Consider the following 22,606-nt stretch of genomic DNA (forward strand, 5'->3'; position numbering starts at 1 on the left):
CTCCCACCTCATACCCCGACATGATCAGGCTGCAGCTGCCGACACCTCCCCACCGCCAAGGGCAGGGCTCTGCTCTGCGTCCCCTGGCAAGCAGGCCCAGGTCATCGCCTGGTGCGCCTGCAGCAGCTCCCACCACCTCCTCTTGAATTCTGAGGATGCAAACTGCATCCATTGCAGACTGGTCCACTGCACAGGCCTTGGCCTGAGGGGCTCCGGCAGGGTCTGTCTCAGCCTTCCCCACAGCAGGGAAGGCTCCCCCAGCTGGGATGCAAATGACGTCATATGCCTTGGAACCAGCAGCCTTGCTCCCGGTTCTTGAAAGGGACCAGGTAGGTCGTCTGTTTTCTGGCTGAGGGGCCCAGGAGGCTACCCTGCTGTGCCTTGGCCTCCTTTCCAAACGGGTCGTGCCAACCCTCCCTGCCTTCCACATTCTTACCCTGTGGTGCCTGCCCACAGAACGGTGCTGGACTCTGCTTGGCCTTTCCTAACCTGATACATCCTCATCTAAGAAGCCCTAATCCTGGGGTTATCCTATGCTATTTCTCTCTCATCTGTTCCAGTGTTTGGGCTGGACTTGCTTCCACAGTAGGCTCTGGCTCCAGAGGAAGAGACGGTGGCTTGGTGAGCGGGGCTGAGCCTCCAGCACCTAGGAGAGAAGGGATGGCACCACCCAGTGCAGTGTTGAGCAAGTCCTCCTTCCTGGAACTAGCAGGGCCATAGTTAGTAACAGGCCAACGGTGCCAGGTCTGTGACAGCCTAGGAAGCAGCGATCCTGGGCAGGCTGCCTGGTCAGTGTGCTGACACCCAGCTAAGCCATGAGGAAGCCAGGACTGGCCCAACCTGTTTTCCTCCCCACCCCCAGCTGTCAGGGCACCGGCCGTGAGGGTGCCAGCCTCCCTCCAACACTGTCCCCTCCTGGCTCAAGGGGCATCCTAGAGCTCTGGGTAGCTGCCTACCTGAGGGGAGCGTTCTGTATGCAGCCGCTGAGGACATGGCCTGGCCTAGAGCTTGACTGGAGCCCAGAGGCTGCTGGAGAAGGGCAGGCTTGCTGCTGGAGGTGCCGCGGGGCTTGGACTTGGGGTCTTTAGCTGGTTTGGTCCAGACGAGTGCCTCCCCAACTTGGAGAGCAGCTCCCAACTTCTGAGCCATCTCCACCATCTTGTGTCCAAGATGGATAGAAAAAAATCAGATACGACACTGGCAGAGATGAGCTAAGCCCTCTGCCCCGCTTCCCAGCAGGAGTGCAGCCTGTAGGCCCACGCGAGGCTGGTGATCAGCACACAGGACGTGCATGCCCCTGGTGAGCAGTGACAGCTCCAGGCTGGGGCGCAGGGGACCTGGGCTCTGCCCACCCTGGGGAGGTTCAGACACACACACCCAACAAGCCAGGACTTCCTCCATGATTATTTTCTTACAGGTGTGTTTCTCCAGAACCATGAGCCCAGGAGTCCTTCAGCCAGGCTGGTTTGGGTGTGACCAAGTCTCCCTACCTCTGAGTCAGTTTCCACAGAGCCACTGTCCTTGAGCAGGCGGACTTTCTTCTCCAGCTCCTGATACTGGGCCAGGGCAGCCTTTTTCTCACCCTGGTTGTACAGCAGCACAGCGTAGTTCAAGTTTACCAAAGGGTTACACCTGCAGCAGACAAGACGGCTCCTGTGGCTCACAGCGTGCCAACAGTGGTCACTTACATGACCTCCTCACAAATACAAGTGATTTCAGTGGAAAGTAACCATGACACAGCAAACAGGACAAGTGTGTAGAACCGTGGAGAATGAAGGCATGAACCCACTCACATGGCAAGCCGGTGCTGGGGCCAAGTCTGATATCCCCCCACCTTCAACAGAGGCTGGAAACGGATGCCTCCCCTGTGGCTAGTGGACGCCAGCGGTTTTATAATAGAATTAATCAGGCTTAGAGGCCCAGTACAGTAGCCTAGCAGCTAAAGTCCTCACCTTGCACATACCGTGATTCCATATGTGCACTGGGTTCTAATCCCATTAGTCCCACTCCCCATCCAGCTCCCTGCTTGTGGCCTAGGAAAGCAGTCAAGGATGGCCCAAAGCCTTGGGACCCTGTACCCGCGTGGGAGACCTGGAGGAGGCTCCTGGCTCCTGGCTTCGGGTTGGCTCAGCTCTGGCCATTGTGATTACTGGGAGAGTGAACAATCAGACAGAATATATTTCTTTCCTCTCTGTTTATCTGACTTTCCAATAAAAATAAATTTAAAAAAAAATCGGGTTTACTATCACACACTGAGCCTGGAGCCCTGCATGATGTCCCTGCTGCGTGCACAGGCCAGGACACAATGACTCCAGAAAGCTCAACCTTGCCCACAGCGTCCCGGCCGAGAACTCACTGATCCAGGCGCACAGCTTCTGCGTAGGCTCTCCTGGCGTTCTCCAGGTCCTCCAGGTTGGTCAGGGCCACTGCAACAAAACAAGGCAGCGCTGCAGCAGACAGCTCAACTTGGCACCATGTATGTGCAGCCCTCAGCAGAAGCCTTGCCTAGGACACCCACCATCTTTAAAGTTCTGTTGGGCAACAGCATTTTCTAGAGGACCCATCTACTCCACCGGCTGTGCACTCCTAACAGGTACCAAGGAAGAAGTCCAGGCATACAGGTGGACATACAACAATTCTCAGGCTGCCCTTCCGGCCTTCCTGTCCCTCCCCACACCACCACCACTGCCCCCAACAGCAGGGACGTTGTGACTTCACAGTTGTGTCCACTTCAGCATCGCCATTGGGCCTTACGGTGTGGGTGTTCCCACCCCCAGGTACCCATCAGAGCCAGGCAGCTCCCAGTCACCATTTGGCGGTCACTGACTGATGAGCTCACGCCATGAAGACTGTCCATGAAGATGTGGACAGTGCTTTGGGCTTATATTCAGTAAGTCCAGTGTATAAAGAAAATATCCTCCAGAGTTGATGTTTAGTGTTCCATCATTTCACATCATCTTTAAAATGACTGGTGTTAAAAGATGAAGGGCTGAGGTTACTCCACAACAGCCAGGGGCGCATCAGGCTCAAGCCTACAGGAGTCTGAGGCTCTACCCAGCACTGTGCTATGGGATGCAACAACACTGGCCCTATAACAGCGCTCATGACAGCTGAGCAGGGCAGGTGTTTGGAGCACCTAGGTTCAACTCAACTCCTCACTCCGGTTCCCTCTGATGTACCCCTTGGAGGCAGCAAGAAGGCTGAAGTGGTCAGGTGGCTGCTGACCACATGCACAAGACTTGGATTAAGTCCCAACTTCATTCTGGGCCCAGCCCTAGACATTCCGGGCATTCAGGAGATGAGCCATCGGATGGGAATTCATTCTGTGTCAAATACATTTCCAATGGTATAGCCTGTTTTGTACTAACGGAGAAGCCAATCATTATGAAAACTGACATTTACGGACTTGATTAGTCCCATATCAGACTCTGGATCAAGTCCCTACCGCCCTGCTTCCAACAGTGCCCTGCTGGAAAACGGCCTGGGTGGCACCAGGCTGAAGTTGAGAGTGGAGTTCTAGGCTCAGACCTGGCTGTTGGGCCATTTTGGATGAAAGACCTCTATCACTCTGTATAAATCAACTTTTAAAAATAAATAAAACCAAGGGCTGATGGTCACTGAGTGTTCAATCAACCCTGGGCACATAAAATGAAGGAGGTAGAATCCCACCTAAGCCAGAACTGGGTTCCAGTGGAACTGGCTTGGCTCCTGGTTCCAGCTTCCTACTGACGCCCTGGAGACAGCAGGTGATGGCTCCAGGAGTTGCATCCTTGCTGCCCATTTGGGAGATTCTGACTGAGTTTCTGCCTCCCAGCTTTGGCCTGGCCCACTCCTAGTACTTGTGGCCATTTGGCGAAAAAAAACTGAAGGACAGTAAATTGAACTCTCAGTAACACGGAGAACAGTGACAGTAAAGACCAGGCTCATTGCCCTCATCTAAAACTTGCCAAGAGAAAATAACAAAGATGAATGATGGATGACCTGGGTCTCACAGTGGAGTCCATCAGCTCCTGCGGGACCTCTCGGAAGGCTTCCCTGAGCTCCCTCAGAGGGTCCACGTGCGTTTCCTTACCGGCCAGGAGCATGTAGAGCTCCCCCATCTTTGGCTGGAAGTTGATGGCTGCACTGAGGAAGTGGAAAGCTGATGCGTACTGCTGCATGGTCAGGTGGACAAGGCCCAGGTTGTATAGAATCTTCCAGTCAAATGGTGCCAAGTAGTTGGCACGTTTCAGGCAGCTGATAGCCTGTAGGAGAGAGGCGCTTAATGAGGGAGGGGCGAGCTCAGCTGACCCAGTAAACACACATGTGACACAGACAGGAAGCCGACGGGGATACTCACTGCCACGTATTTCTTCTTGCCAAAGAAACACATTCCAATGTTGTTCCAGAGTGGAGGACTTTCTGGAACAGCGCAAGCTACAACTCTGTACTTGGTGAGAGCAACATCAAAGTCCCCATGGGTCTGCATCATGCTGCCAGCTGCCAGGATGGCCTGTGGAGATGCCGCACACCAGGATCAGTCCTGTCGCGCCCAGAGACTGAGAAGACAGGAAAGCTGCCCCCAGCTCATCTATCCAAGCTATGGTACAGTGCCGCAAAGCACCTCTCTGCACCCCACACTGTGGCTTAACCCACTCACTTGTAGCTTCTAGCCAGAGAACCCAGGATTTTTAGACTGCTCTGCAAACCCATCCCTAGACGTCACAACACGCCAGTCCTGTCTGCCTCTCTCACTGAAGGGAAGGTTAAGCCGATCGAGCAGCTACCTTGATGACCTAATGCTGTGCTGGATCTGTGTCCTTCCCCGGCACTGCGCTCCCTCATGGGCTTCCTTCCCACCCACCGTCACATCGGCAAACTCGACTCTCAGGTTCATGAGGAATCAAACAGTGCTTTCCAGAGACCAAGTGTGACAGTATTAGAACACCGGCTTCTTCAACCCACAGTCACACCATCAGCCAGCTCGCAGGCTCTGAGTTGTAGCTTCACACATGCACTCTGGGAAGGCAGGGAGCAAGCTGCAGCACTTGATCATGTTGTCCAGAAGGTGACAGAGCTGGCAAACCCTGCTGTCCATTATCTGAACACAAGCTCTGGGGTCTCCCAGCCTACGGTACCTTGTAGTTGGTAGGGTCGTAAGACAGTGCATTTCCAAGGTGTTCAAATGCCTTCTGGTAAATGCCAAGCTGAGGGGAAAAAAAGTGTACCAGACCATTTATATCAGCAGGGAGACACAATTCTCTTTTGAGGGAAGAAGAACCACAGGTATCAGACACAGAAAAGAGAAGAGCCCTGTGTTGTGGCTGTCGCCCGTTCGGATCAGGGGAACTCTACTGCCAATCCAGCTCCCTGCTGATGGCCTAGGAAAAGCAGCAGAAGGCCGCCCAGTTCTCCAGCCCCCGACACCCATGAGGCTGCATCCTGGCCCCACCCTGGCCACTGCAGCCAGTCACTTGCAGAACGAACCAGCAGGTTCGAGATCTGTTTTTCCCTTTAACACTGAATTTCAAGTAAAATAAAACAAAAGAGGAGTCATAATCAACAGAGGCAGGAACTGGGGGCTTGTGGGAATCTCCTCAGGGGCCGCAGAGGGTGGGACAGGAGAGACAGGGCTAACAGGACCCCACTCACAGGCAGCTGCATGGAGCGCCACCTTGCTCCAAGCAGGGCCACCCTGCCTTCTCAGCAACTCCTGGCTGGGAAGAAGGGGCAACAGAAACGGGCACAGCAACCCAAGCCCAGACAGGCTCAAAAGAGCCAATCATTGCAGAAGCCTGAAAAAGAACTGCTTTTTATCTGAGCACACACACAAAAAAAACCTTTATTAAAGAAAACAGAGAGCAAGGCGCAACAGCCTCAAAGACTCATATTAAAATGTGCTAAGTACCAAAATGCAAGGAAGCACCAGACAGAAACTAAAGCAGGTGTCCTATCAGTGGGTGAAGGAGTAGAGCACTCTCACCTGTAAGTAGAGCAATCCTAGAGTTGTAAGAAGTTCTGTGTTTTCTGGTGAGAACCTTGCAACAGAGAGCAACAGGAAGCACATCAGAGGCAGCGAGACGCAATGCCACTCCTCACGCCGCCCCTGACCAACATGGAGCACCCACATCCCACAGTGTCTGGGTTCAAGTCCCGGTTCTGCCTCCCAACTCCAGCTTCTTGCCAATACAGACCATGGCAGTGGCCATAGCTAATGGGTCCCTGCCGGCTGTGTGAGAGACCAAGATGGAATTTCCAATTTCTGGCTTTAACCTCAGCTTTAACCTGGGCCATTGCAAACATCTGGGGACGTAAGACGGCACAATAGGGCACTACTGTGGCTAAATCCTCACCTTGCATGCACCGGGATCCCATACTGGGGCTAGTTCATGTCCTGGATGCTCCACTTGCCATCCAGTTCCCTGCTTATGGCCTAGGAAAGTGGCAGAGGATGACCCAAAACCTTGGGAGCCTGCATCCACATGGGAGACCCGGAAAAAGCTCCTGGCTGCTGGCTTTGGTTCAGCTCACCTCCAGCCATTGTGGACACTTGGGGAGTGATCCAGTGGATGGAAGACCTTTCTTTCTCCTTTTCTCTAAATCTGATCCGCCTTTCCAATCAAAATAAAATCTTAGAGAAAAAAAAAAAAGCTAGGAGAGCACCCCCTTTGCCTCTAAAGTAATGAAAGATCATTGTCTCTCCTCTCCAAAAATATGCTCTACCTTCCAATAAAAATAAATCTTAAACAAAAAACAGGGCCCAGCATGGTCGCCTAGTAGCTAAAGTCCTCGCCTTGTACTCGCCAGGATCCCATATGGCCACTGGTTCTAATCCTGGCAGCCCTGCTTAACATCCAGCTCCCCTGCTTGTGGAGGACAACCCAAAGCCTTGGGACCCTGTACCTGCGTGGGAGACCCAGAAGAAGCTCCTGGCTCCTGGCTTTGGATCAGCTCAGCTCCCGCAGTTGCAGTCATTTGGGGAGTGAATCATTGGACAGAAGATCTTCCTCTCTGTCTCCCCTCCTCTCTGTATTTCTGACTTTGCAATAAAAATAAATCTTAAGGGCCCGGCAGCGTGGCCTAGTGGCTAAAGTCCTGGCCTTGAACGCACCGGGATCCCATATGGGCGCCGGTTCTAATCCCAGCAGCTCCACTTCCCATCCAGCTCCCTGCTTGTGGCCTGGGAAAGCAGTCAAGGATGGCCCAAGGACTTGGGACCCTGCACCAGCGTGGGAGACCTGGAGGAGGTTCCTGGTTTCTGGCATCGGATCGGCTCAGCACTGGCCCGTTGCGGCTCACTTGGGGAGTGAATCATCGGACGGAAGATCTTCCTCTCTGTCTCTCCTCCTCTCTATATATCTGACTTTGTAATAAAAATAAATCTTTAAAAAATATATATAAAATAAATAAATAAATCTTTAAAAAAAACAAAAAAAGAACAAGAGGCAGCTGCTGGCACTTGGGAGCAGACAATGGCCAAGTAAGACCCATCAGAGTCTCAGTCTTCACTGGTCTTTGTCATAAAAACTGAAGCAAGTGGTTACAACACCAAAGGGCAAGGAATGATGTCACCTGTTCCTAAGGACCAGGGCGAGCACTAGCTGCCTATAAAACAGCCCAGCCAGGGAAGGCTAGTTTCCTAGTTCGCTGGGGAATCTGCCTTCGTCTTTCCGGAGCAACATCTCCTCAACTCAGTCCCTCCTCATGTGAATAAAACCTCTGTGACTAGCAGTACCCACGCCCTCATCACTAGGCTGTTGTCACCAGAGCTGCCAGTCACGAATGATGGTTTCTACTTTCTCAATGAGGCTCCAAACACCATTTACTTTTTCTCGATTTGGAAACACTAACTTCAGCACTTGACCAGTACCTGGGAGAACTGGTTCCTTGGATATACTCCCTGGGCTCACCGCACGGCCATCACTGTCCTAGCAGATAAAGCACTACATCCCAAATGGGCACTGGTTCTAGTCCCATCTGCTCCATTTCCAATCCAGTTCCCAGCTAATGCATCCAGGAAAGCATGGAGAATGGGGCCCTCTACCCACCTGGGAGATAAGAAAGTCGTGCCTGAGTTCAACCTGACCCACCCCTGCTCATTCTAGCCATATGGGGAGTGACCCAACAGATGGAAGATCTTTCTCACAATGTCTCCCTTTCAAGTCAATAAACCTTTTTTTTTTTTTTTTAAATAAAGGAGCCAACCTTTACAAGTGCTACGACTCAATACCACAGAGGCTCTTTAACACATGATGTGGTTCCTTCACATTTACCACATAAACAGCCTCTGGATGACAGAAACCTTTTGTTGCTTCGTAAAAAAAACAACCTTTCTGACGTTTTGGGTTTAAAGTAAGGTTAAAGGAAATTGAGAAAGCAGCTTCTGACTTCTGTAACCTAAGAGCTTACCCACATGGTAACAACCGGCCTCCTGTCTCACAAAGGCATGCGAGTCCCAAGTCACCGACCAGTGGCACCTACAGGGTGTCTGAAGCTGGGGCCTTGGGAAGTGGTTAGACTGCATTAGGCTCTAAGTGGGATCCCAGTGACATGGGATGGCACTACACAGCAAGACCACACAGGCGTGTGTCTGCTTCCTGCTCACCACGTGGCCATCCCACCACACGTGTCCTACCATCACTGGTCTCAGCCCACTGCTGGGGCTGCAGTGAGCCAGATTCACCTTTCTGCGTTTACATGTGGCTCCTCTCATGTATTCTAGCCCTAGTAATGGAAAGCTGATCAATACCTTAACAGAAATCTTTGTGTAGTTCAGAGGTATCGCCCAGTTCCATTCACAGAGTCTTGACCTACCATAATGATACTCAAAACAACAAAGGGCTGGCGCTGGACACAGTAAGCTAAGCCTCCACTTGAGGTACCAGCATCCCATATGGGCTCTGGTTCGTGTCCCAGCTTTTCCACTTCCTGTCCCCAAATATTCACAATGGCTGGAGCTTAGCCAATCAGGAGCCAGGAGCTTCTTCTAGGTCTCCCACATGGGTGCAGGGTCCCAGGGCTTGGAACCAACCTCCACTGCTTTCCCAGGCCATAAGGGAGCTGGAAGGGAAGTGGAGCAGCTGAGACATGAACTGGAGCCCATATAGGATGCCAGAGCTCGGAGGTGAACAATTAGCCAGTAGGGCCATTGTGCTGCCCCGAAAACAAATCTTAAAAAAAAGAAAAAAGCCACAATGGGATAATGAGGCTAGATTTTTACTGCTGAACCATGAGGTTTATATACCAAATGCAATCTCTGGAAACAAAATCTGAAAAAAAGAATAAAGCCAAAATGACAGACATCCACTCCTCAATCTGCCCTCTTCCTCCTGAGCCTGTCTACTCTCCTTGCAGCCACAATGGCCATCTGACTGGTTCTGAACCGTGAAATACTAGCAGAAGCCATGTGCACCTCACCACAACTGATTCATGGATGCTCCATCCCTGTAACAGCTTCAACCTCTGAGGAGGTGACCACAACCCACGCAGTCACGAGTTCACAAAGGAGGCGACCAGATTCCTGTTGGCCCAGAGCAGCTGTCTTCTGGGATGAAGAGGACACACAGTCCACTCACAGTCCCTTGGGAGAGTCTTAACCAACCCTCAGCATGGCCTTAAACTCCTACACCTAGTCAGGGGTCACGCACGCTCGCTCCCGGGATTGCGCGTCATACATCCTCTTGGCTTTTAGTTACTCACACATTGAAGAAAACAGACGCACTTACTCCACGGCCTTCCTGTAGACTCCGACAGCCTTGTCCAGGTCCCCCTCCAGCAGGTGCACCTTCCCCAGCATCATGTACGTCAGCTCATGCCTGTGAAGTTGCAGGGCACTGTGCAGCTGCTCCTGTGCCTGACGAGGGAGGAAGAGGCACCAGGATCACTAACACGCAAGGACAACACCTTCCTCCCTCCTTAATACAGGTCACCAGCTCTCAGCCCAGCTTCCTCCCTCCTAACAGGTCACCAGCTCTCAGCCCAGACACCTTCCTCCCTCCTAACACAGGTCACCAGCTCTCAGCCCAGACACCTTCCTCCCTCCTAACACAGGTCACCAGCTCTCAGTCCAGAGCCCCCACTGCACCACTGACCGGCATCCCCAGGCAATGTGACAATAAATGAAAAGGGACCCAGTTATTCACTCAAGTGTCACAGGCAACAACACAAGCACCGAGTGCCCACTCTGGGTGCCGTCGGTACTACAGTCAGATAACTGTAGTTTCTGCTCCACCAGAGCGTAAAGCAAAGGGCTGTGCTTATTCACTGATTCACCCTTGTGGCTTCAAGTAAAATCTAATTCTCCAAACCTCAGTACAAGCAAAGACCAAGCCCTGACACTGGTGTAATGGCAGAGCAGGGTAATCCTCCCCCCTAGCACTGGCATCTCACATGGGCACCAGTTCAAATCCTAGCTGCTCCACTTCCAATCTAGCTCCCTGCTAATGTACCTGAGAAAGCACAGGAGGATGGTCCAAGTGCTAGGGTCCCTGCACCCATGTGGAGACCTGGAAGAAACTCCTGGCTCCCAGCTTCAGACCAGCCCGGTTCTGGCCATTACAGCCATGTGGGAAACCAGCAGGTGGAAGATCTCTCACTGGGTCTCCCTCTCTAACTCTCTCCTCCAGCTCATAGTATTTCAGTGGACAGACATGTCCCTACTCAAAATATTCTCCAAAATATGTCAGAACCAAATATGCAAAGCTGTAGGACCATCCAAGAAACCCAAGGTACCTACTAAATACATACTTTTTAATTCATATATTGTATTATCTCACAGGAAAGAAAGAAAACACACTATTCATACAATGATTATGTTTTTCATACCCATGACAGATTAGGCCACCTTACTTTGCAAATGGAAGCAAACTAAACATTATCGAGCAGGAAGGGTTAAAGTTAGTTTAGATTTGCAGCTTTGGTGGCGCTGGAAACAGGAGAATCAGAATCACAGAGGAGCACCTCATGAAACCCCAGGTGCACCATTCCTGTGTCAGTTACCTTGCTGAACTGCTTCAGGTACATGTAGCAAACACCCAAGTTATGGCAGATCTCCTGTACACAAAACAGAAGGCAGGCAGCTTTAGGCATCATGCCATAGCAGGATCACGGCAAACAGGCAGCCAGAGACTGCTGACCACTTAGCAAAGCAGAAACTTTAAAGTATGCACCATAGGCTGTAGTTCCTATATTTCTGCAAAGAATTTCTTCATACAAAAAAAGTACAGATTATGAGGGATACAAACAGACTAAGCCGGTCACTTTTCCGGGTCTGTGTGGTACTTGCAGCGTGTACTCCGCCCACCCCCATATCTTTTTTCTCTGGTGGTTGCATCCTGCCTACATCTTTTGTGTTCCCTTCCTTCTCGGCAGAGAATACCATCTAAGCCACAAACCCCACCCTCATAAACCCACCCACTCTCCTGCCTGTGTCTGGACACTTGAGTCATCTAGCTGTTTTCCCTGGGAAGCTGGAACCAAAGCAAAGTTAGGTAGTTACAAGCAATACACGCTGGGTGATGTGGACTTGGAAAACCCATGGAGCCCCCTGGAGGCCACAATGATGTAATTCATGTCATTAGAACCAGTCTTTTTTTTTTTTCTTTTAATTAATTTATTTCTTTTGACAATCTTGACATAATTAGGGTAAAAAGGTTCAGGCACTACAGGAAGATGGGCAAAACAACTAGTTCCGTATCAGGAACTCTATGGTGTGGGCCAAATCGGCTACCCTGCCCTTTTTTGTAAATTCTCTTGGAACGCAAACATGAAAACTTGTTTTCCAGCAGTTCCTTCACTGTTGAAGCTGCAGACGTAAAAAGTCACAACAGAGTCTAAAAAGGTACCATGCTTCACATGTTTGCTAGCTGGCCCTTTACAAATTTGCCAACCTGATTTACACACAAAAACTGATGAAGCAGGCCTGGCGTGGTAGCCTAGTGGCTGAAGTCCTCGCCTTGCACAACCAGAATCCCATACAGGTCCTGGTTCTAACCCCAGCAGCCCCTCTTCCCATCGAGCTCCCTGCTTTGTGGCCTGGGAAAGCAGCTGAGGACAGCCCAAATCCTTGGGACCCTGCACCCACATGGGAAGCCCGGAAGAGGCTCCAGATTGGCACAACTCCGGCCGATGCGGTCACTTGGGGAGTGAATCATAAGACAGAGGATTTTCCTCTCTGTGTACATGACTTTCCAATAAAAATGAAATAAATCTTTAAAAAAAAATGAAGAAGTACTCCTGACGCAGTAGCCTAGCAGCTAAAGTCCTCGTCATCCACATGACAGGATCCCACATGGGCGTCAGTCCTAACCTTGATGGCCCTGCTTCCCAACCAGATCCCTGCTTGTGGCCTGGGAAAGCAGTTGAGGGCAGCCCAAAAACTTGGGACCCTGCACCTGCGTGGGAGACCTGGAAGAGCTCCTGGCTCCTGTCTTTGAATCGGCGCAGCTCCAGCCATTGCAATCACTTGGGGAGTGAATCATTGGACAGATCTTCCTCTCTGTCTCTCTTTCTCTCTGTAAATCTGACTTTCCAATAAAAATAAAATAGATCTTTAAGGGGAAAAAAAAAACACTACAATTTGCAACCTCTCTCACAGAAGAGGCAAGTGAGTGGAAGTGTGCTGAGGGATTCTGGGAGAGCTGTTCTTCCTGGCACTGGCGGGTCCTCTTGTGCACGGCTTCTTGTCTCTGCACACCGGGAGTGCACACGTGCTGCCAGAGCAGCACCTTCTCATCAGGAGAAATCTCTGCTGCGACATCCGGAGTCCACTGAATCAACACGGGCAAGTTCTCACCTGGACTTGTTCCGTGAGGAAAAACATACACCCATACTTCTGTATTGCAATTACACACAAACCGAGGGGTGGGGAGAGACTGGGGAATCAAAGAACTTCTCAAAGAACGTTCCCTGACCCAAAGAAAAAGCCAACTGGTTTCCAACAGAAGCGGGAGGCAGGCACAGAACGCAGCGGGTGCGCACTCCTGGCATTCTGGAACCCTAAAGGTAGAAGGACAGTCTCCAGTGCTGGCAGCTGCACCGCGAGCTAAGCCTCTCCTACAGCACCAGATCCCACCTGGGCCCCGGGCCCCAGCCGCTCCACTTCCATCCAGCTCCCTCTCAGGGGAAAGCAGTGTAAGATGACCTGAGTCCTTGGACCCCACACTCATGTAACAGACCCAGAAGAAGCTCCTGCATCCTGGCTCTGGAACGGCCCAACTTCAGCTGTTGCGGCCATTTGCACGTAAACCAGCGAATGGAAGATCGTTCTCTCTGGCTCTCCTTCTCTCTGTAAATTTACTTTTTCCAATAAAAATAAATAAATCTTTACAAATTAAAAATCTCCAGGAGTAAGAGTCAGAGTCAGACTGTGCAACAGAGTGTCGCAAACGCAGACAGCGAGGACCGCAAAGGTAGGAGCAACGTGATCTGATCCCACGTGTATCACATACGGGGGTAAATGCAGACCTCCTGGGCATTTCCTTCTAATGTAAAGTGTCTTCACCAATAAGAAAGAAATGAAATCTCCCTACTCACCCAATCTTTCTGGTTCAGTTTCGCTGCTTCATTATACACTTCAGCGGCAGCTTTATGTCTTCCTACGAGGAATCTGGGGAAGATCCATTAGCTGTACTTCCTTAAAATTCTCACCACACTGACCTCCCTGTGAGCTGGCCCTGTCACCCAATCCTTCGAGGGGCAAGGGCGGGTGCCCTCTTGGGAGGGCTGGACTAGCATTGCTCCAGGGCCTTGGTACCCACCTAGCCAGCTTTAGTTAAACGTGTCTGTGAGGGGGGAAGGGTTTGGGGTGAAGGGGGGGAATCCCAGTACCTATGAAATTGTGTCATGTAATGCAATGTAATTAATGAATAAATGAATATTTAAAAAAAAAAAAAAAAAAAGAATGCTGAAAAAAAAAAAAAAAAAATCAAACCCTGGGCCTGGTGCTGTAGCCGAGCGGCTAAAGTCCTCGCCTTGCACGTGCCAGGAACTTATATGAATGCCAGTTAACGTCTTGACGGCTCTAATTCCCCATCCAGCTCCCTGCTTGTGTCCTGGGAAAGCAGTCGAGGACAGCCCAAAGCCTTGGGACCCTGTACCCCCGTGGGAGACCCAGAAGAGGCTCCTGGCTCCTAGCTTAAGATCAGTGCAGCTCCAGCCATTGGGGCCGCTTGGGGAGTGAATGAACAGACAGAAGATCATCATCTCTGTCACTCCTCCTCTCTGTATTTCTGACTTTCCAATAAAAATAAAATAAATCTTTAAAAAAAAAAAAAAAAAAAAAAAACAAAAAAACGTGTCTGTGTTGAAAAATGAACCATAAACGAGGACCACGTAAGAAAAAAGCAAATGAACCAGCTTACTAAGCAACAACTGCCTTCACCGGTCCTTATCCTCTGCTCCCAAGGCCAAGGGTCTTTCCTTGATACTGGGTCATGAGACTGGGAGCACCAGGAGAGCCAGGCTCTACAGGACAACTAACTGCAGGTGAGAAAGGCAGAGCAGGTCAAGAAAACGGACATGGAAACAGCAGGGAGATCTCACTGCTCAACAAAGGGGACTGGAAGGCCACGTCCATCCAGGACACTCTCCCAACAGACACTCAAACCGTACCACGTGTCCAGTGGCATGTCAGCTACAGAATGATACAATGGGGCCTGGCGTGAGATAGCATAGTGGTTAGAGTCCTCGCCTTGAATGCGCCAGGATCCCATATGGGTGCAGGTTCTAATCCCGGCAGCTCCGCTTCCCATCCAGCTCCCTGCTTGTGGCCTGGGAAAGCAGTCGAGGATGGCCCAAGGCTTTGGGACCCTGCACCCGTGCGGGAAACCTGGAAGAGGTTCCAGGTTCCTGACTCCGGATCAGTGCAGCACCGGCCATTGTGGACACTTGGGGAGTGAATCATCGGATGGAAGATCTTCCTCTCTGTCTCTCCTCTCTGTATATCGGCCTTTCCAATAAAAATAAATAAATCTTAAAAAAAAAACAGTGAAGCAATGGGAACTCTCCTGTGAGCTGCCAGGGACAACGTATCACCATATGCATGATAAAGAGTTCTCCCTTCCAAATGGAATGTAGTGTTTGAAAAAATCTAGTTCCTTAATACTGCTACTCTCATTTTTCTCCAGTTTCCAAAGAATTCCCATGAAGCAGCTTGCCCCTCAGGCAGTGCTCTGGCAGACACAGCCACCACTGTCCCAGGGCATACTCACAGGGACCTGGCCACCTGCTTGAGGTTGTCCACACTCTGAGGGCTGAGCACAGCACACGTCTCAAAGAGCTCCAGGGATTCTTGGATATTTCCTTCTAGACGAAATATCAATGCTGCCAAGCAATAGAAAATATAGAAAATAAAACCACGTGCTGGAAACCTGGAGTCAGAAAAAATGGAGAAGGAAGTGGGAAACCACACCAAAGAAATCTCTTGGACAGGACCCAGCACAGTAGCCTAGTGGCTAAACCCTCACCTAGCATGTACCAGAATCACACATGGTCACCAGTTTGTGTCCCCGTGGCCTCGCTTCCCATCCTGCTCTCTGCTTGTGGCCTGGGAAAGTAGTAGAGGACAGCCCAGAGCCTTGGGACCCTGCACCTGCTTGGGGGACCTGAAGAAGCTCCCGGCTTCTGGCTTCGGATCATGTCAGCTCCAGCCTTTGTGGTAGCTTGGGGAGCAAACCAAAGGATGGAGGATTTTTCTGTCTCTATCTTCCCTTCTCTAACTCTGTCTTGCCAAAACTAAACTTTTTTTTTTTAAATCAGAACCAAAACGGGGACTCAGACTCCAGCACTCCAACATGTGATGTGGTTATCCAAAGCAGTCTTAATTGCCACACCAAACACTCACCCAGGTATCTGTTTTCAATACAATCAGATATGACTTCAGAAGGGTTGAAACCATAAGCCAAAACCCGGATGGACTAAAACCTCTTCAGGAAGGTAGTTCAAGCCTTCCTTGCATTCACTATAAAGATAATCAGTTCCTTTGCAGATTATGATGCAAACATCAGAATATTTTTGGCTTTCCTCATCAGATGCTTGATCATTCAGACCACCTGACAATTTTCAGAGACCACCCAAGTGGGGTCAGCAGAACCAAGCCCACTACTAGCAAAGAACTAAGTGGTAGTATGTCATTTCCTAGTCTTCAGTAGAGCAATCAATTAGAACAAACAATTTCTCCTAAACCTAGGTTTTCATAAGAATTTATCAGGCTCTGGGTGACATCATTCTTGGATTGGATAGCATTCCAGAACTACCCAAACTACTTGGGGAAGAACCCTCAGAGTATGTACACATTGAGACTCTAGATTGATATGAGGTGGTGGTTGCTCATCCCTGGGTACTGGACATTAGGAAAATCAAGGGTGGCTTCCCCCTTTGTCTCTCCCCTACCCCCAGAAACAACAAGAAGAAACAGCAAAATTGGAAACAATGGGCTCACCCAATTTTCTCCAAACCTTGATCCTTCCCACCCTGATCAACCATGTAATTATAAAAATAAATAAGTAAATAAATAAATAAATAAATAAATAAATAAATAAATAAAAGAACTTATCAGGCTCTGACGACTGAAACTTGTAATACTGGAAATAAAAGCATTTTTTCTTCCACAATACACTACAGGTGTCAATATCTTACCAAATTTGTCAGAGAAATTATGTATTACGCTGAGGAATATAAATGCAATGAATGCTAAGCAAAATCATTCATTTATTTATTTCATAGTGTCGTCAAGAAAGTTCCTGGGTAAACCAACGTTACTGCTTTGGACACTACAGGGAAAATTTTAAACTAGCAGTACCTTTATTTGCTTTCTGATGAGTTTAATTTATTCTCTGCTTTATCCTGCATACTTCTAGGCATCAGTTTTGGCCCAACTGCAAGGATCCTTTCCAAAAGCACCTGCTGGCCCTGACATCACTGCATGAGGCCCGGGTCCTAACTGACCATTTTGAAAAACACCAGCCAGAAGCTCAGAGGGTGAAAGCAGTCAACTCTGTCAAGTGCATTTTACCTGGCAGTGAAGATGCCAACTAAGACCCCCACATCCCACATGACAGGGTCTGGGTTCAAGTGCCAGGTTCCGAATCCAGTTTTTTGCTAATACAGACCATGGGAGAAAGTGGTCTTGCCCAGTAACTGAATCTGCCATCCACATGACAGACCTAGTAACTTCCCAGACCCCAGCTTCAGGTGACCCCAGCCCTGGCTGGTGCAGGCATCTGGTCAATGAACCAGCACACGGCAGCTCTTCCTCTTGGCCTTTCAAATAAATGAACTTGTTTAATCATACCATTTACTTTTTTAAAAATGTAACAATTTAAAAAAAAAAGATACAAAGTAAATGATATCAATGTGGAACATTTACTTGAATTTCAATATTTCATGAGGTATTTTCTTTTTTCAGGAATCTAGAACTGTAGTTCTCCAGCAACAGAAAAGGATCTTGTCTTACCTTGCACATAGATTGCATATTCACATAATCCGTGAGTTTCTTGAAGCTGCTCTTTGATAACAGCCTAAAAGAGGAAGGAAAATACTTCTAAGAGGTAGCTACATGTCTTTTAAGAAAAGGCAGACAAGAAAAGCAGGCATTTGGCCTGTGGATTAAAAGCCTTACCAGAACGTCCAGATCCTCTTCCAGAACTCCTTGGTTTGAGTCTTGGCTCTGCTTCCAATCCTAGTTCTTACAGATGTTCACTCTGGAGGCAAGTGATGGCCCTCCTACCCACATGGGAGACCCAGACAGCTCCTGCCCAGTCCAGACCCAGCTGTCGTGGGCATTTGGGGAATTAATCAGTGGATGGCAGGTCTCTGCCTGCCTCTTCGGCTTCCAAATAAATGAAATATATACATAATTTCGCTTTAAAATTAAAGCATGGCATGGCCTAGCGGCTGAAGTCCTCGCCTTGAATGCCCCGGGGTCCCATATGGGCACCGGTTCTAATCCCCGCAGCTCCACTTCCCATCCAGCTCCCTGCTTGTGGCCTGGGAAAGCAGTCGAGGACAGCCCAATGCACTGGGACCCTGCACCCGCGTGGGAGACCTGGAAGAGGTTCCTGGTTCCCGGCATCGGATCGGCTCGCACCGGTCTGTTGCGGCTCACTTGGGGAGTGAATCATCGGACGGAGGATCTTCCTCTCTGTCTCTCCTCCTCTCTGTATATCTGACTTTGTAATAAAATAAATAAATCTTTTAAAAAAATTAAAAAATAAAATTAAAGCACACATGGACAAGGGGCACATGTAAGAAATCTAGGATATAAAGCAATCATTCCAAAACAATTCAATCTCAATTTCTTGCTTATGACTCAATATTTTCAAACACTGATTGGCAAACTATAGGCTCACAGGATATTATTTTCACTCATTAAAAAAACTTGCAGAAGGAGCCTCCTGCAATGCCAGCATCCCATACGCAAGCATGGTCCTCACTGTTCTCTTCTGATGTGGCTCCATACTAATGCAGTTGGAAGAACAGTGGGAGAAGCCCAGGAGTTCCAAGCTCTTGGCTTTGTCTTGGCTCAGCCACAACCTTTGGTGTCATTTGGGGAGCAACCCAGTGCACAGAAGATCAATTTCTTTATCTCTGCCTTTCAAATAAATCTTCAGAAGATAAAATTTAAAAATGTGAGAAATTTAAGAGTGTACACCTCCATCCACTAGCTCACTCCCCAAATGTCCCCATGACAAAGCCAGAGCTGGGCCAAGCTCAAAGGCGGATGCTAGGAACACAAGCTATACATCTTTCTCTTTCTCTAAAGTAATGGATTCATTACTTTAGCCTCTGTGGGTCTGCATTAACAGGAAGCTGGAGTTAGGAGCGAGAGCTGGGCAACAAACCCATGTATTAGGTGTGGGAGGAAGGCATCTCACCTGTTAGCCCAGCTCAGTTAGGATAACATCCCAGTTAAGCCAACTGCTAAGCAAAATGCCTTGCCCCTACAGAACAGTTCTATACAGCTCTCAAGAATTTTTTTGTATTTTTAAAGTGTAATATATAACTCATATATGAGCTAAAGAACACGGAATATGGACTGTAAAGAAAGTCTAAACTATTTCCTACATACTCATCACAGAAAGTTTACCGACCTGCCTAAAATCTGACTAGACTGTGTGTGTGCGTGTATGATTTTCAAGCACTACTACGAATGCTTGCAATGCTCTGAGGAAAACACAGGTTCTACCTTTCTATTGTGCTGAACCAACTAAGCCCACAGCACAACAGGAGCTGAGAGGGCAAACAAACTGCTGGCAGGGGCTTCAACAGAACCCACAGCAGCCATGAAAGTCAGAGATGGGACTTCACAGACCACGCCAGTGGTACACAGAACATCACTATGGGGCACTGCCGAAAGATGAGATTAGGCGTAAGGTTAGCAGAAGTCTCCCAGTCATTTAAATTACAACAATGAGAATTAAAGCACAGAGAGGGGGAAGCAGCCTAATCAAGAGATGGTCAGTGGAGGATCTCCATACCTATCTATAACACAGTGCCAGCTGGGTGAACAATGCGATCCATCTCTGAGACAGGAGTGGCAGGAGGAATGTGGCAGCAGCAGATAAATTCAGCCACAGAGAAATCTGGCTTGAAATGTTGATGATGCACTCAGTAGGTATTAGACTAGTCTCAAGAATGAGCAGAAAGGGGGCCAACCACGGAACATCCTCCAACTTTCAAGATGCAGGCACAGACCCCAGCTGCAGGCAATCGCCTAGGTTGCCTTGTACCTAGGCAAGCGTTCCACTGCTGGGTAAAAAGCAGCCATTGGCTGGTGGGCACTCTATACCTGGTTAATGCCAACTTACGTTAACTATATCAATATGCCAACATAGCTGCTTGGTTTTTCTTTTTTGGTTTTTTTTTTTATTTGTTTTTGTCTTTTGATTAGTAGAGACGGAGGGGATCGCTGAGCCAGGACAAGCCATCCTAGCACCCAGGCAGAGGGGCTGCAGACTGCCTAGAGAAGGATGTATGGGGATGTATTGGAGTGGGAGCAGCTGAGGAAATGACTTATGTGGTATTCCACAGACTGGGTCATTGCACTTACATGTAAGGGAGGGAGCTGAGGTGGAGTGGCTTCAGCAAAATGTCTGGGTCAGGCCAAGGCACCAGCCCAAGTAGGAGATCTGGGCTGGGCTACATAGCATCACCCGCCACCTGCTGGCACACACAAAAACTGGGAAGGGGCATTCCTGCTGGGTTAGGCCACAGTGCCCACCCATAAGTGCTGGAGCAAAGGGTGGGCCATATCAGGCTGGGTTGCAGCACCTACCAGAACGCAAGAGAACCGGATCTGGGAGCAGATACTGTAGGAGAATTGTGGGCTCCCGTCTGTGGGACTGTAGCACCCACTGATGCAAAGAGTGGGTGGTGGTGGGCCCGGCACCGTGGCCTAGTGGCTAAAGTCCTCGCCTTGAATGCCCCGGGATCCCATATGGGCGCCGGTCTAATCCCGGCAGCTCCACTTCCCATCCAGCTCCCTGCTTGTGGCCTGGGAAAGCAGTTGAGGACGGCCTAATGTATTGGGACCCTGCACCACGTGGGAGACCCAGAAGAGGTTCCTGGCTCCTGACTTCGGATCAGCACAGCACCAGCCATTGCGGCTCACTTGGGGAGTGAATCATCGGATGGAAGATCTTCCTCTCTGTCTCTCCTCCTCTCTGTATATCTGACTTTGTAATAAAAAATGAAATAAATAAATCTTAAAAAAAAAAAAAAAAAAAGACTGTGTGGTGGTGACAGCCAAGTCAGTCTGGACCACAAGCTCACCTGACAGAAACCCATCTGACACTCACAGGAGCTAGGGCTGGGAGGAAGCTGGGCTGGACAAGGATACAGTACCCACCAGCACAGGGAAAAGCCAAGACTAGGGCAGACCAAGCCACGCACAGCCACTGCATCCACTGGCACATATGACACCGAGGGTTGGGTGAGATGCAGTGCTGGGAATGAGTCTGGTAGGGAAACTTGAGGAACTCCCTTGCAAGGCTGCAGTTCCTGCTGTTGAGCATGATATAGCGGCAGGGAGGAGGTCAGCACAAACTGGATCACAGCACCCACTGGAATACGAGTGAGACCAGTCCGGCTGTGTGCTGGCAGTTAGCACTGACTGGCCATAAGTGAGAGCCAGGACAGGATGCAGGCCAGGCTGGTTGGACTACAACACCCATCAGTTCACATGAGGGCTGAGGATGGGCCAGGCTGGGTTAGGCTGCTATATCCATCAGCAAAAACTGGGACTGGAAGTGGGCCACGGTAAGTAAGCCAGGCTGTAACAAGTGTTGGCAAATGCCAAGACTGGGGGCAGGCCATCTCAGACAAGGGTGTACACAAGAGACAAAGAGGATGTAGGCTGGGCTGGGCTGGGCTGGGCTACAACACATGTCAGCACACAGAAAAAGTGGGGCTGGGGAAGGACCTGGTAGAGATTACTGGAAGTTGCCCCAAGTAGGCCATGGCACCCACTTGTATATGTGAGGATCGTCTATGGGAGGGCAGGCTGGGCTGCAGCACCCATCAGTATGTGTGAGATATGGGGTTGGGTCAAAACTAACTAGACAGCTGCATCAACCTATATGTGCCTTGGCTGGTGCAGGGGACAGACTGAACCTGACCCTGCACCGGCTGATGCACACAAGAGTCAAGTCGGAGGTCATCCCAGGTGAAGTTTCTTGGGGAACTCCCCAACGAGAATGCTGGGATCGGACCCCAGACACACGCAAAATCACAGGATGCGTGGCCAGCCTTGGACAGCATGTATCAGGCTTGGGCCCTCCTCGGTTGGTGATGCCTGTGCAGTGCCATGAGGGACATGACAGCTCATCTAGGCCAGCGGAGGATGGACATGGACTGCCTCGTCAGAGGATGGAAAGCACACAACAGGTTGGACAATTCTCCCAGCCAAGCTTTGCAGCACGCTCCTGAGTTGGTGGATGCACTAAGATGCACTTTGTCAACCATTAGACCTTGAAAAGATTTTCCTAGCTGGGGTGCACAAAGCCAACCATGTCTCAGAACTATCAAAAACACTCAAGTAACACCCTCGGAGCATTCTTCCTGCACTGGGGTATCTAAGGCTAATCAAATGACTGTCCCTCATTCCCAGGTGCTGATGCAGTTTGGACAGCAAGGGTCGATCGACAGTCCACTTCCCCTTCAACCCCAAAAATCCCTGAAACATTTGTCCAACCACCTTCCTCCAGGCCTAACCTGTCCCGCCCTAACCAGAAGACCACATGGTTACATTCTGCAACTATGTAAACAACATTAAATATTTTTTTTTTTAAAAAAGAGGACCTTGTGTGAAAGCCTAGCAGCTTAAATCCTCGCCTTGAATGTGCCAGGATCCCATATGGGCACCAGTTCCTATCTCAGTGGCTCCATTTCCCATCCAGCTCCCTGCTTGTGGCCTGGGAAAGCAGTCAAGGACAGCCCAAAGCCTTGGGACCCTGCACCCGCGTGGGAGACCCAGTAGAAGCTCCAGGCTCCTGATTCAGAATGACTCGGCTCCAGCCATTGAAGCTACTTGGGTAGTAAATCAACAGAGGGAAATCCCCTCTGTCTCTCCTCCTCTCTCTATATATCTGACTTTCCAATAAAAACAAATCTTAAAAAAAAAACCAAAAGG

At 49.7% G+C, this 22,606-nt stretch overlaps 1 protein-coding gene across 6 annotated transcripts in view; it reads right to left on the reverse strand.

Annotated features, from left to right (window-relative positions):
- Window positions 1-272: 272 nt before the first annotated feature.
- BBS4 (Bardet-Biedl syndrome 4) overlaps window positions 273-22,606 on the reverse strand; it is a 46,632-nt gene continuing 24,298 nt past the window's right edge. For 2 of the 6 annotated variants that reach the window (XM_012929669.2, XM_058665430.1), the window contains exons 4-16: window positions 17,432-17,495; window positions 15,189-15,300; window positions 13,513-13,585; window positions 10,978-11,031; window positions 9,705-9,832; window positions 5,963-6,017; window positions 5,118-5,186; window positions 4,340-4,492; window positions 4,073-4,244; window positions 2,357-2,426; window positions 1,491-1,632; window positions 957-1,158; window positions 273-646 (exon numbers count right to left, since the gene is read on the reverse strand). In XM_012929669.2, coding sequence (XP_012785123.2) covers window positions 537-646; window positions 957-1,158; window positions 1,491-1,632; window positions 2,357-2,426; window positions 4,073-4,244; window positions 4,340-4,492; window positions 5,118-5,186; window positions 5,963-6,017; window positions 9,705-9,832; window positions 10,978-11,031; window positions 13,513-13,585; window positions 15,189-15,300; window positions 17,432-17,495 — 1,404 coding nt within the window. In that variant the 3' untranslated portion in view covers window positions 273-536. Of the gene's footprint in view, window positions 647-956; window positions 1,159-1,490; window positions 1,633-2,356; window positions 2,427-4,072; window positions 4,245-4,339; window positions 4,493-5,117; window positions 5,187-5,962; window positions 6,018-9,704; window positions 9,883-10,009; window positions 10,127-10,977; window positions 11,032-13,512; window positions 13,586-15,188; window positions 15,301-17,431; window positions 17,496-22,606 lie in introns of those variants that run through there. The other 4 variants (XM_058665432.1, XM_058665433.1, XM_058665434.1 and 1 more) reach the window with 4 other exon arrangements.

This window comes from Ochotona princeps, chromosome 6 (genome assembly GCF_030435755.1).
Source record: "Ochotona princeps isolate mOchPri1 chromosome 6, mOchPri1.hap1, whole genome shotgun sequence".
NCBI lineage: Eukaryota > Metazoa > Chordata > Mammalia > Lagomorpha > Ochotonidae > Ochotona > Ochotona princeps.